General features: G+C 33.5%; 1 protein-coding gene and 1 non-coding gene across 2 annotated transcripts; one reads left to right on the plus strand and one right to left on the minus strand.

The window, feature by feature from the left end:
* Positions 1-724: 724 nt before the first annotated feature.
* On the minus strand, positions 725-6,963 carry HCF136 (photosystem II stability/assembly factor, chloroplast (HCF136)). Its single transcript, XM_039044139.2, has 9 exons — positions 6,495-6,963; positions 5,751-5,986; positions 5,299-5,429; positions 4,925-5,057; positions 4,629-4,751; positions 3,988-4,062; positions 3,250-3,365; positions 2,601-2,685; positions 725-1,061 (listed from the first exon to the last, which is right to left on the minus strand). Exons 1-8 carry the CDS (start codon positions 6,811-6,813, stop codon positions 2,619-2,621), a joined length of 1,200 nt encoding a protein of 399 aa, XP_038900067.1. The 5' UTR covers positions 6,814-6,963; the 3' UTR covers positions 725-1,061; positions 2,601-2,618.
* A 24-nt stretch (positions 6,964-6,987) lies between these two features.
* Positions 6,988-7,060, plus strand: TRNAA-AGC (transfer RNA alanine (anticodon AGC)). The gene has a single exon. It is a non-coding gene; the product is annotated as a tRNA-Ala (tRNA).
* Positions 7,061-17,864: the final 10,804 nt, after the last annotated feature.

The raw sequence follows: 17,864 nt of genomic DNA on the forward strand, positions 1-17,864 counted from the left end.
TCTTATTAATTTATGATTATTTAATTTTTACTAAAAAGATCTTATAAATTAGAGTTGAGATTTAAGACATGTTTAGTTTTGCGTGTTTAATTTTGAGAATAAATCATTTTGAAAAAAAAAAATAAAATTAAAGGGTTTGAAAATTATTCAAAATAACTTTTGAAATACTTTTAAAGCGTACTTTATTATTATTATTATTATTTTTTTAGAGTTTAAATAAATTGATTTTTTTAATACATTTTTTTTACTTGTATCAATATCAAATTGGTGTAATACATAATTTCCAAATTTTCTTTGGAAAGATTACCTTACAAGTGATCAAACTATTTTAAAATTTAAATTATAATTACACATAAGAAAAATGAATAGACTTCATAGAGCCATATCTTCATACAGATATGAAAATGAAAAAAAAAATCTAAATTTATTCCATCCTGCATTTAAAAGTCAAAAGACAAAAAGATATAGCTGAAATCACGAACATAACTCAACTAACATAAAACTTATTAACTTTAAGATCAGAAGTTCGATTCCTCCACCTACGTATATTAAAATACATAGAACTGAAATCAAAAGAGCATGTGCAAAAGCATCCACGAATCCTATAAATACATATCATTGTTTTTTTTTTTTGAGATGAAATACATATCATTGTTATACTTAGGGAGTTGAAATGGTAACGGTAACATACATAAAAAAGGTTCGAATATACAGTAAAGTTGTATAATAATCAAAGGACAAAAAGGCATCTATATATATTACTTCCAAATTCATCATTGTTTGCATTCAACAATGGGCATCTGAACAAGTATACGTTTAGATTATAAATATTTAACAAAAACAAAAACAAAAACTATTTACGATGTCGATTCTTTCAAATGAAAGCATTGCTCAAAGTTTGTGACCTTCAGAAATGAAAAAAAAAAGAAAAAAAAAAAGGAAAGATATGAAACTTGGTAGCATTAACACCTCATCCCATCATCGAAAGCAAGAATGCATAGCTATGATTTAATGATACAAAATTCCCATTGCAAGCATCATATAGAATCTGGTTCTGTAACCTGAATAAGAAAAATGTCAAAAACTTGAGGTCCTGTTTGGTACAGATCTTGTTCTTTAATTTTCTATTTATGAAATTTATGTTTGTTTTCTCCTAAAATTCAGACTTTAATTTTACATTTTTTTTAAAAAAAAACTATAATATATATATATATATATATATTATAGTTTTTAGAATTTGATTTAGTTTTTTTCTTAAAGTAAAGTGTCGGTTAGCTTACACCTATATTTGTACAGCCCATTAGTTGTCTAATTAAAATTTATCACGTGACAAGTAATATTGGTGGAAAGTGAATTACAAAACAAAGAAACTTAAGGATGGAAGTAATGTGTTTAATTCTTATTCTTAAAAACTAAAAACAAAAAATCAAGACCCCGTTCCTCTATTTGGTAATCATTTTATTTTTTATTTTTATTTTTAAAAATTAAGCCTATAGACACTCTTTTCACCTCCAATTTCTTACTTTATTATATACTTTTTACCAATGATTTAAAAAATCAAGCCAAATTTTGAAAACTAAAAAAAGTAGCTTTTCAAAAGTTATTTCTGTTTTTGGAATTTGCCTAAGAATTTAACAATCGTACTTAAGAAATATGCAAATCAATTTACGAAATGAGAAGAAATAAGCTTAATTTTCAAAAACCAAAAAGAAAAAATGAAATAGTTACCAAACGGGATCTAAATAGTTACCAAAAAAGACCTATATCTTGAAAATTTAGGCCCATTTGAGATTTTTTAAAATAAACCCCTTTCTAAAAAAATTTTAAGTAAACAAAATTCTGAACACAAAAAATATGTTTTTAAAAGTTTTCTCTCCCGCTTTTAAGTTTTGGGTATAATTTTGAAAACGATTTTGAATGTCAATTTTTAGAAAATATAAATAAGCATCAATTTAAAAAATATGGCAAATGTCAATTTATACCTCTAAACTTTGAGGATTATATCAATTTAAACCCTAAACTAAGAACTATACCAATTTAAACCTTAAATTTTCAGGATTGTATCAATTTAAACCTGAACTTTGGGGATTGCATCAATTTAAACCCCATACCAATAATTATATCAATTTAAACTTTAAACTTCCATAAGCGTGTCAATTTAAACCCTTAACTTACATAAATATTTCAATCTAGATAAAACATAATAAAGGGTTTAAGTTAATACAATTATGAAAGTTTACACATTAAATTGATACATTTATAAAAGTTCAGAGTTTAAATTGATACAATTATTAGTTTGGAGTTTAAACTGATGCAATCCCCAAAGTTCAGGTTTAAATTGATACAATTATTAGTTTAACGTTTAAATTGATAGAATACCCAAAATTCAGGGGTATATATGGATATTTGCCCTATCTAAAACAACATCAAATGAGTCCTAAACAATTTAAACGAACACTTTTACCATGTGGTTCAAATTTCAATTGATTAAGGTCAATAACTTTTCTTCTTTTTTCCAAGTAGAAGAAATTAAACGGTGACAGCAAGGCAAAGCAAATTCACAACTCAAAGAGAGAGAAAATAGTGATATGAATTATTACCGGGTAAAATCAAACACTTCAACCAAGATACTGAAGCAACACCCCATCATTTCCAAGCACAAAACCTTTCTTATCGTTTATAAACCTGCAGATATGCATGGAGATTATAAGAGAAAACACGTGAAGGTAAATCGAAAGTAAGGAACTCACGCTCACTATTAAACTCAATGCCCTAAATTTCTTTTGCAAAATTATAGCAGAATTCCATCTCGATTATGATCGGAAGTGTTAGGCTTTTCTTGGCAACAAAACTTGATATTATTTTTATGTTAGAGGGTGGGTTTGAGATGACTTTTGAAATAAAAGCTTGATACTTTAAAATCACTTCCAAGTGATTTGTAACGTTTTCAATTTTTATTTTAACATTATTTTCAACTATCTAACTAAACCCTTAAAAATTTTGAAAGGTGCTTCTAACATGTTACAAAAAATTTTACTTCCCAAAAGTGATCCCAAACTCAACCCAGAAAGACCCTAGAAGAAGCAAGGTTAGCTTTGATTCTGCCTCTTACACTATTCATCCGAGGGAGACAGGACAGCCATAGAAAGAGAGTTCATATAAGGGATAGTCTAGGCAATTGAGTAGGAGGTAATTTCAGATTTCAAAAATTATAAAACAAACTAAAGTTTACAGAATGGTCATACTCACTTTACAGAGTATAGGTTGGCTGCAATATTGTCAGCTGCTTTATCACGTGTCCATGACCTGCCACCATTTGTAGTTTTCAGAAGTACTCCACTTCCCCCAGCTGCCCAAGCCTCTTCCTGTACAACTCAGACCAGAAATTAATAAATAAATAAAAATCCATCAAATCCATGATCAATTTGGGCAAAGGGATGATACTTCCTTTTGTCTGGTGCTCATGATAAATTCAAAGGATATGAATATCCAAATTCAGCACACAGACTATGTATTCATTGTCAAGGGATGATTAGATATGCCTACTTTGAACAATATATAGGTGACTTCCCACTCAGCTCAAGGTGTCATAGACAATGCAATTATCTATTATGACACAAGAATGTACAGTTTCTACAACAGTACCACCATTCCTCACGTTAAGAATTGCAGGAAGATTTTGTGATCAAACTAGAAACCTAACTACTCCAGAGAAGATGAACACACCCACACCTCGTTCCATAAATATCTATCAACCTAACTAAAAAACTACATAATCATATCGAGGCTTCTGTCTGGCCCTTCCCTTATGTAATCTCCCATGCAAATACAGAGATTCATTGAGTACGGCCTCCAAGAAGGTCAATTTTAGCTATTTACAACTAACAAAATTAATATTTCTATCTGAATCACAATATCAGCAGGAATCTTGAAGAATGAATGGAGACGCATCGAAGTATAGGCATTGAAATGATTTTAAAAGATTACCTTTGAACGATAACCGACATCTAATATGCCAAAACCTCGGCTTTGAACTGGAACTTCTTCAAACTCCTCACTTATCTGTTATATTAAACATATTGAATTAAACAAGCAGTTAATACTTAACAGGAGTTGGCTGAGAGGCTTAGGCTTCTAGCTGCAATTCTGGGAATAGAATGACAATCTAGAATTTACTTTTTATTTTTTGCAAGGAAACAACAAACACTTTTCATTGGTAAAATAAAAAGAGGCTAATGGTAAAAAATACAAGAAACCCAATAGGGGAAACAAGATTAAAAAGTGATAACAATAAAAGAAACATTAAGAAAATCATGAATTATGAAAAATTAGTTTTGTTCACTTGCAACATTTTCATCATTTTGATTAAGAAAGAAAGAAAAAAAAAAGTTTCAAATGAAAGCATATCTGAAAAGAAATGCACTTATAGAAATCCACTATTGAGTTATTATGCAGCCATAAGTCTAAAGATGAAAACTTATACGTTCAATACTTGAGTAAGTGGTAGGAGAAAGGGGGAATGATTCTTGTTAAAGGTTAAAGTCAAACCACATTGCAACTCTATATCATTTTCCATATTTTCCATTAGAGTGGCTTGACTAGAAATGCAAAGGACCAACTTTACTTACCCCTGTCCCTTTACTAAGAAAAAGTCCTCCACCACGAACAAGAAGCCAAAGACCACCATCAGCTCTCCACCCCATGTTCTGAATCCTCCTTGCAATAGCTCTATTATGTGGCTGCCAGAATGGCTGGAATTGCAAACAAAGCCAAGTTTTATTGACTTACAAACGTGGTGATTAAGCCTGACGAGAAACTCAGCACCCAACAATCTTATTTAGTAGGAGCAAACTGCTTCCACAACCAGTTCAAAGCAATACATTGAGAAGTGAGATATAGAGTAAAAGACATAAAGAAGTTAAACCTGCCCAGGCTCCCAGGTGAGGTAGAAGTTACCACGACTGGAAACAGCTACATAACGACCATCAGGAGAGCGATTTACTGTGTTAAAGGTTCCAGTATAATAGCTTGCACCACTTATACCACTAGAAACTGTTCTGCAAAAGGCAAAAAAAAAAAAACCACATTAGCATCTCATAATAAGGATTGAATTTCTTCCTTTAATGTGCTAAACTAGTGAACTGTGGCCCATGATTTCCTGCCACAAGTTGCCAGTAAAATCTTATCACTTATCAGATTATTAATTATTCCACCATGATTTCAAGGTTAAATTCTAAACAACGAGTCTTTGATGTTAAAAACTCATAGAATGGACAATTCTCCCCTGCTGAAGCTCACCTATTAAGAGTGGCAGAAACAGTCTCCTGAACTGCAGCCTTCCAATTATATCCCTTGTTAGATGTAACATAAATTGCACCTTCATCAGTAACCATCTCCGCACTTTTTTCTCCAGTTGCTTTGATGTAGACCTGAAGATTTATATTAGAATAACCCACTTTAGAGTTAAACATAAGCACTTTCTGGCAGAAAAACACAGATTAAATAATAGCTGTAGATATATTAAAATAAATCAACATTTCCATCTTAATTTGCAAATGAGTGCACTTGAGTTGCTGTGGATAATAGCTTCATGCTCCTACGATCTTACCTTATTTAGCTACATCAAATGAGCATTATAGTTTATAACTACAAAGACTAAAACTTACCATTCAATCTAAAAATAGAAAAAACTAATTCAAGTACGATCATACATGGCAATTCCTTATCAATGATATGAAATATTAGTTTACCATATCTCCAGGAAGCTGAGCACTAAGAGGTATCCTTTCCCAACTTTCTCCAGCATCTGAAGTGTACAACAGAATTGCAGGCTTGCCAACAATCCATCCCTCCTTTCCTTTGAAGCTAATTGAATTAAATCGGTAATTAAAGTCTTCTTCTTCAGCCGAGGGTATTGAACGTGGAGCCCATGTTCTTCCACCATCTTTTGTCTCTAAAATGGTTTGTCTAGTCCCCAAAAGGAAGCCTGCAGTGAGCTGAAAGTGTCAAATGATTTCATGGCATTATACTGGTGAAACGAACTCAAAAACCATAACTGTAAAAACGAGAAACTACAAATTACAATAATCAGGAGCCTTGACAAAATCCGTAAGCACCAACAAGGTAGATAAAAACATTTGAAGAAATCATAATCAGAAATACTTTCCACGAATTCGATTAGGCACACCCCCCCCCCCCCCCCCCCCCCCCCCCAAAAAAAAAAAAAAAAAAAGTATTGATGAAGGTTTCACAAGACCAGCTTAACCTAACTAGACTAGAGTTCTTCAAGCCCTAAGAGACGTCTACATGACGAACAATTAAGCGTGCACATAACTGTTCCATGTACAAATCCTCCCAAACTCCAGATATTTCGTACCCAGTGAGTTCCCAACTCGCGACTCGCAAAATTTGTAGTAGAAAAACGAAAACAAAATCAAAATTCTCGTGCATTTCTTTCTCAAGCAGTAAAAGGAACAAAAGGAATCGAAATTAACCATGGTCCAAATCATCAGGAACAAAAGCAATGTCGAGAAGGACAACACCAGGATCTATAGGAAGGTAAAGTCTCTCCCACTCCGACAAAGACTCTTCGGACTTCGCCGGTTGTACGGGAGCAATCAACGGAGAAAGTGACAGAGAAACCGCGGCTGCCGTCTCAGCTACAAACTGGCGGCGATTGATGGAAGAATTCTGAAGAGAGGCTTTGGGGGTAGTGGAAGTAAGAGTTCGAGGCTGAAGTTGGGGTTGAGAGGAGGAAGCGAAGAGAGAGGAGGTCAATGAAGGCTTGAGGAATTGTTGTTGCAGAGTCGCCATTGAAGAGAAAAGGAAAGGAGCAGAGAAGTAATGGGTGATGATCTCTCTTATCTCTCACATTATCCACACAGAATTTCTCTCAACGGCTTCGCGGGTGATTTTGAAGCGTCTCGAAATGCAAACGGATAAAATCTTGAGGACTAAATTACAAATTTAAGTACTTACAAATGTGTTGGGGATGTAGCTCAGATGGTAGAGCGCTCGCTTAGCATGCGAGAGGTACAGGGATCGATACCCCGCATCTCCAATTTTTCCTTTTTCCCCATTTTCTCTCGAAATTAACCATGTGAAAATAAGATGACAACATAGTTACCAACTAATAAGATATAATATAATAATAAATTAAACAAATGGACAATACTTTGGAAATGAGGCTATGCCACATGATCAATATCTGGTATGCCACATGATCAATAGATATTCTAGTAAAAAGGAAAACATATTCCACTAATGTGGTCAATAATCTTAGCCTATGTTTTATGATCATCATGATATAAAAATTCTTCTCTATATACTAAGTAACCTATTAAAGATCTAGTTTGTATGAGTTACATAACTAACATACATCTTCACAACCAACTAGATCATAATTAGATTTATTAGAATAAAATAATTCTCAAATAAAACGTACCATATGTTTAACTCTACTCCAATATCCTCTTTTTGGAGGAATATCATATATATGTATCAAAATTACTTAAAAATACTACAAAGTGCAATGTATAAACTAATCAACTTATATAAGCGCATTTATTTTTCAAAATTTATGGTTCTTCAGGAGTTAACATTCTTCATCATCTTTTTGAGATCAGATGATATATCCTTTTCACATTGAGTGAATGAACCATCATAGGAGTATTCAATGATGTACATAATCCACAAAAGATTTTTAATGTATAAATTGATGCAATTTCATTTGCTTTATGCTTTATTTGCAAGCTAAGACAAAATTTATCATCTCAATTTCTTTCTTCAGAAATTCTATTATCTTTGAAAACTCTTCAAAAGTTTATGCTCAAATCATCAACATGTAGTAAATCTTAGGTTGTGATTTTTTAATAAAAGGATATGGACAAATGAGGTTATTTTTGTACCCTCATACCAACAAATATTAAATAAGATGATTATATTATATTTTTCAGGAATATTTTATAAGAATCTCTATGATATATATGATTTTATAATATTTGAATTATAAGATTATGGTACCTTTAATTCTTTAGGAATTTTCATAATAAATATCATTATTAAAAGATTCATATAAATGCGGTATGACTGCATCCATAAGATGTATATTAAACTTTTCATACATAATCAGATAAATTGAATATCTCATGGTATTGTATATCGACCATTAGAGAATATAATTTCTCATAATTAATACTAGTCTATTGTGAGAATTATTGTGGGATTTGTCTCGCTTCATATCTTGCGATTTCACTCTATTTATTTTACAAATACTCCACCTGTATCTCGCATGTTTGATATTCTCTGATGTCTGGACTACTAGTCTTCACGATTTAAAAAATGAGTTTACTTATATTGGATCGTTTCTTTTCACATAAGTATGTCGATATTATTCATACTTACTTTCATAAATAATATCGTGAGTAACATTGTATGCAAAAATATTGTCAATTTACATGGTTCCATAATTTATTGAGACCTCATTATTATCCTCATTTACTTCAATATCCTTATGAGTACTCATATCTAGGATTTCTTCTAGAACATCCATATTCTTAACTGAGTCATTTATTGACTATTTCTTTTTCGAAGATTTTTATCTTTGGAACCGAATGGTCTATCACGTTTTACCATGTCCCAGACTCATTAGTGACAACTTACTGCATGTAATGGAGCATTTGTAGCTGGTATATGTGATTTAGTCACTTTCTTAGTATTTATAAATGCATCTGGTAACAAATTTACTATATTTGCAAATGAATTATTTTCTTAAATTCAGGTTTACATTGATCTGTGCGGGGATCTAAATGAGATAATAACGATGCATTCCATGTAATTTTCTTTTCCAACTTTTAACTCATCTCCCTAATGTTGAAAAATTTGTCTCATTTAAATGAAAATCAACAATCATCCGTCAAGGGTTCAAGATATTTAATAATTGATGGGGAATCATTTCCAATATATATTCCTAATCTCCTTTGAGGACCGATCTTAATACATTGTGGTGGAGCAATTGAAATGTATATTACACATCTAAAAATTCTCAGATGAGAAATATTTGGCTCATGGCCATAAGCTAATTGTAATGGTGAATACTTATGATAAATTATTAGCCTAATGCGTACAAGTTATGCCGCATGCAAGTATGTCCCCATACAGATGTAGGAAGCTTAGCTCTTATAAGTAATGGTCTAGCAATTAACTGCAAACGTTTTATGAATGATTTTGTTAAACCATTTTGTGTATGAACATGAGCTACAAAATGTTCAACACTTATCCCAATTAACAAACAATAGTTATCAACAACTTGGGATATAAATTCACTAGCATTATTAAGACGAATGATTTTAATTGTATAATAAAAAAATTGTGTTCTTAACTTAATTATTTGAGGAAGTAATCTTGTAAATGCATGATTTTGACTTGATAATAAGCACACGTGTGACCATTTGCTAGATGCGTCTATTAATACTATAAAATATCTAAATGGTTTACTTGGTGGGTTAATAGGTCCACATATATCACCATGAATTTGTTCTAAAAATGTAGAGGATTCAATTCCCACTTTAGCTGTGATGGTCTAATTTTCAATTTTTCTTGAGAGCAAACATCACATGATAATGCATTAGATTGAAGAATCTTTTGGCTCTTCAATGGGTGTCCATTTGAATTCTCAATAATTCTTCTCGTCATTATAGACCCTATATGACCTAATATGTCATGCCAAATTGTAAATATGTCTGGATTCATGAACACCGGGTTTATTGTTGCATATATTTCAATTACTCGTATATGAGTGTAATATTATCCAAAAGATAAAGCAGATAACTCTTCCAATATACGTTTTTCATATGAGACAGTAGATATAATATAAAGATACTCCATATTATTCTTTCTATCAGTCTCAATATGATAACCATTGTAATGTACATCTTTAAAACTAAGTAGATTTCTCTTTCATTGACTAGAGAACAATGCATTGTCAATCGTAAATTTTGTTCCTCTAGGAAAAATAATATTTGTTTTTCCAAAGCCCTCAATCAGATTTGCAGAACCTGATATCGTGTTGACATTTACTTCCAACATTGTCAGTTTGGAAAAATATTTTCTACTTGTAAGTATTGTATGTGTAGTTGCACTGTCTGTCAGACATAGATCTTCTTTACTCACTTTTGAGTCACCCAACATATGAAAATGATACATGTTTCTTCATTAAAAGATATAATAATAAAAACAAAACTTGGAATAAACAAAATTTAATATTAACCAATGAAAATAAAACATGAAAATAAAAAACGGACAACATTAATACTAAATATTCTCAAAATCAAAAGAAACACTTGTTATGCCATCAATTATGCCAATTTTCTCTTCAGGAGATTTAAAAAAATGTACCACATCTAAATTTGTTATATTGGATGGGTAGAATATTCATTATCCTGGAATGCAAAATTTGCTTCCACATTTCCCCATTTTTCCTTTAGGGAGGCTTGATAGAGATCAACTAAGTATTTTCACTTCTATAGGTATGTGACCACTGCTCAGTTGATAACTTGTAGAAATACAAGTTATTTTGTCTCTTTTATCTAAAACAATTAGGAAAAAACGCTAAAAATGCAACAACATAATGAAAAATTCATAGAGATAATAACATCATGTGATCACACACACACACAAAGCCTATTTCCTTACAAAGAGTTATAAATTATGCTTTGTTTGGTGCAGAAAGTATGTTTATGCGATCGCATGGAAAGTCTTAACGCCAAAATGGAGATCGCATAGTTAACCAATTCAGTGGATTCTTGTGATGGAGAGTGATGCGCATGGGCCGCGGAAGTCAAATAAAAAAAGAACAAGTTGGTAGCTGATAAGAAAGCTTCATAGTAGAACCAATGAACTTCTGGCGTGCAGCAGGCTGCGCATCAGGGTATGACATTTAATGCACCTTATCAGCACAATCACCAGTGAGAGAAAAGAATCCGCCCCTGGATACCTATAAATATTCCACAAGAATGCCATGCAAAAAAAAAAAAAAAAATAGAGAGAGAGAACCAATAAATTGGAAGAAACTCTGTCAAAATCCTTACTTCTCTTTAGAACCATTTGTGAACTTTAAGTGAGAGATTAGGTTTTCACTGGAAGCAGAAGAGGAGCATTGTCTTCAACACAATCTCAGCAAAGTAGTCATTGAAAAGCCGGAGGAAGCAAGAGATTACATACCACAGCTTGACCTTCTTTCTCAATTTTTCATTTATCTTAGTTGTATTTGTATTGTGTAACGTTGAGAAACATATTTTACCAATATGAATGCATATTTAGCTCATCATTTATCTATCTTTGTTATTATCATCATGAGCAACTAAATCACTTATGGGTTAAGAAGCATTTAGCTAACATGAACTAAGTAAAAACACAAAGTTGTTCGTTCAACTTATTTTATGCATGCTTATTGAATACTTGAACAAATTAAAAGATTATTCCGAGTAGATTAAACCTAGGTTTGGAAGAACTAAAGGTTTATATTTCATAAAACAAGAAGAGAGCTCCTTTAGAAATAAAGAAATATCTCTTGCAATAAACACTCATTGCATGCATCCTAGAGATAGGATATTGTGGCTCTGTGCACTAAAAGGTGTAAGTTATAATTTCGAGTCATCTACTTGAACACATGATTTATGCATTTACTTAGGCATGTTCGTGAATATTCTTCTCAACCCTACTTTTATCCATTTGAATTTAACACTCATCGCACAGACTATCTTATATAGATTTATTGTCCATCACATTTGTCATTTAACCAACCTTAGCGTTAGAATAGCATAAAACCAACTCATCACTCATTTAGTAATTTATACACATCAAAATTGAAACAATAATTTTCAACCTATACTTACAAAGTAAACCTTGCGTTTGGCCCTGGACTCACTAGGACTCTATCTGAACTTACACTTGGGTTCGACTAGATAAACAGTGCGTTATAATGTTGGGTTTTATGTCCTAAAACTCGTGGTTTATAAACATTAGAACTTATTCTGAGAATCAATAAAGTTGTTGTTGAATATATTGTTTTTTTTAGAAATCCAATAAACCTAAGTCCCTTGACTATTATATAAGTACTTGAACTTTATGTAGAGACATACAAGTGGATCAGGTTCGAGTAAATAGTCAAAATGATCTATAGTATATGAATAAGGTTGGGTACCTTATTCTGGTAACACTATTGGATGCGGCCTACTTTGTAGTTGTTACAAAGTATTGTAAAGTGCTACATACGAAGTGATCCTAATTCATGCATGTTAAGACATGAGGAGTGGGGGTGTCCCGTGCAAGTGAGTTTTGTGCAAGATCGAACCATGAAACTTATCACTCTTACTTTATAACGTTGTTTATTGTTTAAGACTAACAATTTCAAAGCGATGACCTAGGTAACTTAACCTTAATCCTGAGCTAACTATGAACTCCTGTTTGTTCAGGATTATCCTTTGATCTGTAAATGGTGAGATTAGACCAATTTCCTTTGCTCAATAAGCTTACCATTTTGGGGATAAGACCGGATGAATAGCTGGGAACATAGGGTGCAAGAGGGAATTCACTCCTAACCGATTAGGGTTAGTAGAAAGGTTGTTCCCTTCAAGTGCTGATTCTGGGTCTTGAACAAGAGGCCTCACCCTCTCATTGGCCTGAGAGGGATTCGATTTGTTGATTGGATCACAAATCAATTGTTCATTAGGGGATAAGTGGAACTTAAGGAACATGAGGTAATTTCGGGGGTAAAATAAAGATTTGACCCAGCTGTTATTACGAGCAACCTATGAAGGGTTACTAATCATGGTTATATCAAGTGGACATAATATATCTACAGTGAGGGGAGTTCAGCTATGGGCTTTAGTGGAATCACTTATTAGTTAACGAATGAGGGTTAGATCGGTCTAATGAGTTTAGACGATTAATCACCGATCGTTGGAGCCCATGATCTGTAGGTCTGCAAGGTCCCCCTACTAGCTCGTAAATAGAAATGCTTTAGGGTAGCTTGAGAAATTAATTTGAAACGTTCAAATTAAACGGAACAAGAGAATAAATATTTAAATATGATTTAAATATATAAAGATGATTATTGTGCAAAAATTAATTTAATATTTGATATTAAATTAATTAACTAATTATTTTTTAAAATTAATTTAAGAAAATAAAATTTTAAATTAAAATGATTTAAAACTCATTTTACAAAAAAAAAAAATAAAAGAGAAAAATCGTTTGCATGGGTTGCACATAATGGAAAAAGGGTTTTTTCCATTATCATCATCTTTATGCTCACACACAAACCATGATCTTCTCTACCTTGATTCTTCAAGCATGAGTTGCAAGCCATGCACTCCATCTCTTTGCATGTTTATCTTGATATATAAAGAAGATTGGAGTTGTTGGAGAAGGATGATGAAGAGAAGAATACAGAAATTTGAGAGAAAAATCGTGGTAAGAAGAAGTTGTCTTCTTTAACTTGCTGCTATGAGCTTCCCTTGTTTCTCCACATCTACAAGCTGTTCTTGAGTCTCACAACTCTGCCTAAAGCTCCAAGAGCATAGTAGGGAAGGCTTTAAGGTGGTTCACGTTGATATCAAGTGAAGATAACAGCTGAACAAACGATTTTCTTGAAGAGTTCTTCAAAGGTATGTTCTGAAAACCCATTTTTATGAACAACATACTTTAGTTTTTGCCAAAATTAGTGAATTAGAATGCTTATGGATCCTTGATACTTCCGCTGCATGTTGTTTAACTCTAACATATAAATCAACATTTAGCATTCATTTCATCCCATAGTAAAAACGCATCAAGTTTTTGGCGATGTTATCAGGGATTGCGGTAACTAAGTGTGCTAAGATTATTTGCCACACCCCCTCTCGAGTTCTATTCCCCAAACCCAAAAGGAGATGTGAAGATAACTGACACCACTCTTGTGATATCAACTATCAAACCTTAACCAAAACATCAGATAACTAACACACATATTTTAATTAAATTTTGATAGCAATTACAAGTGTTCATTCTAAATACATTTCCAATCCTAGTTAATCCTAATGACTTTCAATAGTAACCAGGTCTGAGGTTTCGCTCCATGAGAGAGTGGCAATCCAGACCTTGAATGGATTTTCTAGAACGTCCTTTTATTCCGCTACTTAGAAGGAATAAAACATTGGAAAACGTGAGCTAAAAGGCTAGTGAGTGTTATATTTTATAAGAAAATACGTTTGTTCTAGAAATTCATTTTTTTGGAAACCAATTTCACAATCAAGGAATCATAACACTTAAGAATGTAACTCATCTAGCCCGATAACTGGCTATCCCTAGCATGATCATGTATTTTTCAGGTATTCTCGTGAATTTCCCAATATGTATGTTGAGGAAATAATCTTAGTATCTTTATAGCTCGCCGAATGTACACATGTTGACAATTTCCCGTTAGACATGCTTGAAACACGCTAACAATTTCCCTGGGTACAATCCTAGTTTCCAATGTAATTTATATTATGCAAAACAACAAGAATCAAATCAACAGATGAAATCCAGAAAAACACATTTCCTGATCATGCCAACTTTCCAAACCTTTACACATATATATATATTGAAGGATCTCATATCTAAGAGTTCCATGAGCGCATTCGGATCGTTCCAATCTCACAGTGACCGAAATACATCAATATACATTCAACACATACAGTTATGCAAACAAATCTAATTATCGGCATGCTAAGAACAAGATAAACAACAAAGAAGAGAGTTCCATACCAGTTGAAGACAGTTTTCACACTTTGGAACTCCAACGCAGCGGAACCCTCCAAACGATCTACCAACGCCCAGCGGAAGCATCGACTGCAGCACGAACAACCGCAAACACGAACACACAAATGCTGCGGTGGGGATGACACACCACTAAAGAGCCCTGAGTATTCTCGGAGTGAAAACCCAAAGGGTGGACTTTGGTGAATTTGGTAGAGGAAGGAGGAAACAAAAATCGTGTAGGCGATAAGCAAGTGGGAGGGAAAAAGACCGCTATCGCATAGCAGACTGCTTATCGTTTAGGAGGAGCTACACGATCGTGTAGGATTTACTGAACGATCGTTTAGGAAAAGATACACGATCCTTTAGTAAAATCAGCACACTATACGATGTTTAAAGAAGCTGCGCTGGTTAGGCGACAGTGTGCAATCGTTTAGTGTGAGGTGGACGATCGTTTAGGCAGAGAAGAGCTATCATATAGTCTCTCGAAAACAATTAAGCGATTGCTTCGAATGTTCACCAACGCGCGCTCTCGAAATCTTTTGGGCGAAATGACGGACGGTGCAAAAATGAAAACAATTTTCATTTTAACTCATCGGTTACAATAACTGACTCTGTCCACTAACCCACATCCAAACGTGGAAAAAGGATTAATTATCATATAATTAATCAATTATTTAATTAATAAATATAACCATATTATATTTTTTAATCTATAGTTTGATATCACATATCTACTATAGTATTTTCTCCTCTACTTGATATAAATCATATTTATATCTAATTTCCTCCACAATAATGTATCTTATACATTTAGCCAATTATATCATATATAATTAACCAATCCAATTATATCATATATAATTGAACTTCCTCTTATCAATTTGAACATTTCAAATTCACCCAAATACTGGTTCTCGACTTTATCCAAGCTACCTAGGGGACCTAATGAACCTGTGGCTCGAAGCTCCAACGGTACATGAATAGTTGATAACTTGTAGAAATACAAGTTATTTATACTGCTTTATTTAGATATTGTGACCAAAAGAAAGGAAAGTTGCGTCAATTGTAGAGAAATTAGCTAAGAAATGCAAGAATTATAAATTTTCGTCAATACACCCACTGACACCATTGCGATGGTAGAAAAGAATATTTCAATCAAGTCATCGCATGCGTTCATGGCTCAAGGTAATCTGAACAACGCATCTATGTCGCATTACGCCAATCATTCAGAAATGAATAGATGATCAACGCAATGACGGCGCATGCGAAAATCGATCAAGAGTTTTGCGATCAACGCAACTTCAACCGCATGCGGTAATAAAAAACAACACCGCATGCGGGCACATGATCGAAGATGCAAAAGAACAATGCAATTGCGGAGCATCCTGATACATGTACAACTGACCATTGTGCATTTTTGACGGGATTGATTGCGTAACAGAAGGAATATCCATTCCACCATTTCCAAAATTACCATAACAATAAAGTGGGGTCCACATTGTAGAAAGTCAAAGCCGAGCCTATAAATAGCCTCTGAAATTCTATTGGAAGATATACTTGATATAGGCATATTTTGACATTTGTATATTGAGAGAAAGACTGGCCTGAGTGCTGATCGGAGAAGATCCGAGAAGATTTAAGAGACAAGGCTGAAAGGTGAGTCTTAGAGCAATCCTTTCAATCCCTGCCGTGAAGCTCTGTACCAAGGTCACTCCTACTGGACGAGTAAGCCTGAGAGGGAAGCTTTTCTTTCCATTCACTCCATTCGCCGGCAAGCACATCCACCGTCCAGATCTGTGTCAAGACATTGGCACTTTTCTATATTTGTTTCTATCTCTTATCATCAATTGTATTCATTTTCTTAATCTTTCTATCATTCACACCATGTATCAGACGCTAAATATTAGTATTGAATGTCATGATCATTTTCATCTCCATCTTTCTGTCTATTTCCGTTCCTCCATTAATCGCTTTCTCCATGATGTTTTCTTAATCCCTTGGTAATTAGAATGAATTAAACAAGTAAAATAATCTGTGCTAAAGAAATAAATATGTTTAGTTAAAGCATGCTAAACGACATCTTCACCTGTGAGAGCAGAAGTGAAGATGTCATTCTGCCTGTCGAGAGAAGGTTAGAAGAATGCGTTAACTAAAGCGAGAAGTACTTCCAGAGATGGAAGTAACCTTGCGTTCATTACGTTCATCCCTGTTTCACCACAGAGATGTGGGAACACGGCCGATCATCAAGAGGTGTACGCCAAGGGAAAGTGGAACCGTAGTTATATCTTTAACGCAATTAATGAACTTGCGATGTTTATATTAATTATCCTTTCTATCTCTATTTCATACATAAAGACTTGCCACCGCATACAACGACCCTTTGTATAATCTTCATAGTCAGTCTCAATCTCAGTATAATCTCAGTATCATGTATCAGTATCCTGTATCTTGTATCATATTAGCTTAGGTTTACTTTTACCGCATTTTATTGTATTACGCAACTTTACTTTATCGCATATTTTACTTTACCGCAATTTTAAAATACCTGTATAACCAATCTTTTATTAATTGAAAAACCCCCGGTCACATATATCACAAACATAACGCATTAACTATGCAATCCTCGTGTTCGACCTCGGATCACTCCAAGAAACTTGCAGTGAAATTATACTTGGTTTCAATGCAAGGAAACTTGTGACAACGTATAGCTTACTACAAGCATTTCATTAATAATGCATACATCTAAAAGTAGTATCGCATATCATCATCGCATCATCATTTTATGCGCGTACAAGTTTATGGCGCCGTTGCCGGGGATCATTACCTTGCGTTATAATCATCCATGCATTGTGTGACATAAGATAAATTTTATGTTATCAAGTTTATGGCACCGTTGCCGAGGATTGGTAACGGTTAGTACTGTCTGTTTATCGCGAAGAGCAGGCTGTCGGTTTATGAGTACTGGAATGATCCAGAAATTCTAAGCTGACCTAGAGATCGAGCGTACATTTCACGCTAGGGCACGCCAGAACCGAGCAAGGCGAAAGAAAGCAGCTAACATGGCAGATAATAATGACAATGCGGCT

The sequence above is a fragment of the Benincasa hispida genome, chromosome 9 (genome assembly GCF_027475165.1).
Source record: "Benincasa hispida cultivar pf3 chromosome 9, pf3_genome.v1.1, whole genome shotgun sequence".
Lineage (NCBI taxonomy): Eukaryota > Viridiplantae > Streptophyta > Magnoliopsida > Cucurbitales > Cucurbitaceae > Benincasa > Benincasa hispida.

What these genes read in the sequence shown, in the direction of transcription:
- HCF136 (XM_039044139.2), bottom strand. Translation starts at nt 6,813, where the DNA reads ATGGCGACTCTGCAACAACAATTCCTCAAGCCTTCATTGACCTCCTCT. An exon ending in GTTTCTGCCACTCTTAATAG is followed by an intron (nt 5,058 to 5,298) that starts GTGAGCTTCAGC and finishes TGCCTTTTGCAG; the next exon opens with AACAGTTTCTAGTGGTATAA. An exon ending in TCACCTGGGAGCCTGGGCAG is followed by an intron (nt 4,752 to 4,924) that starts GTTTAACTTCTT and finishes TTGCAATTCCAG; the next exon opens with CCATTCTGGCAGCCACATAA.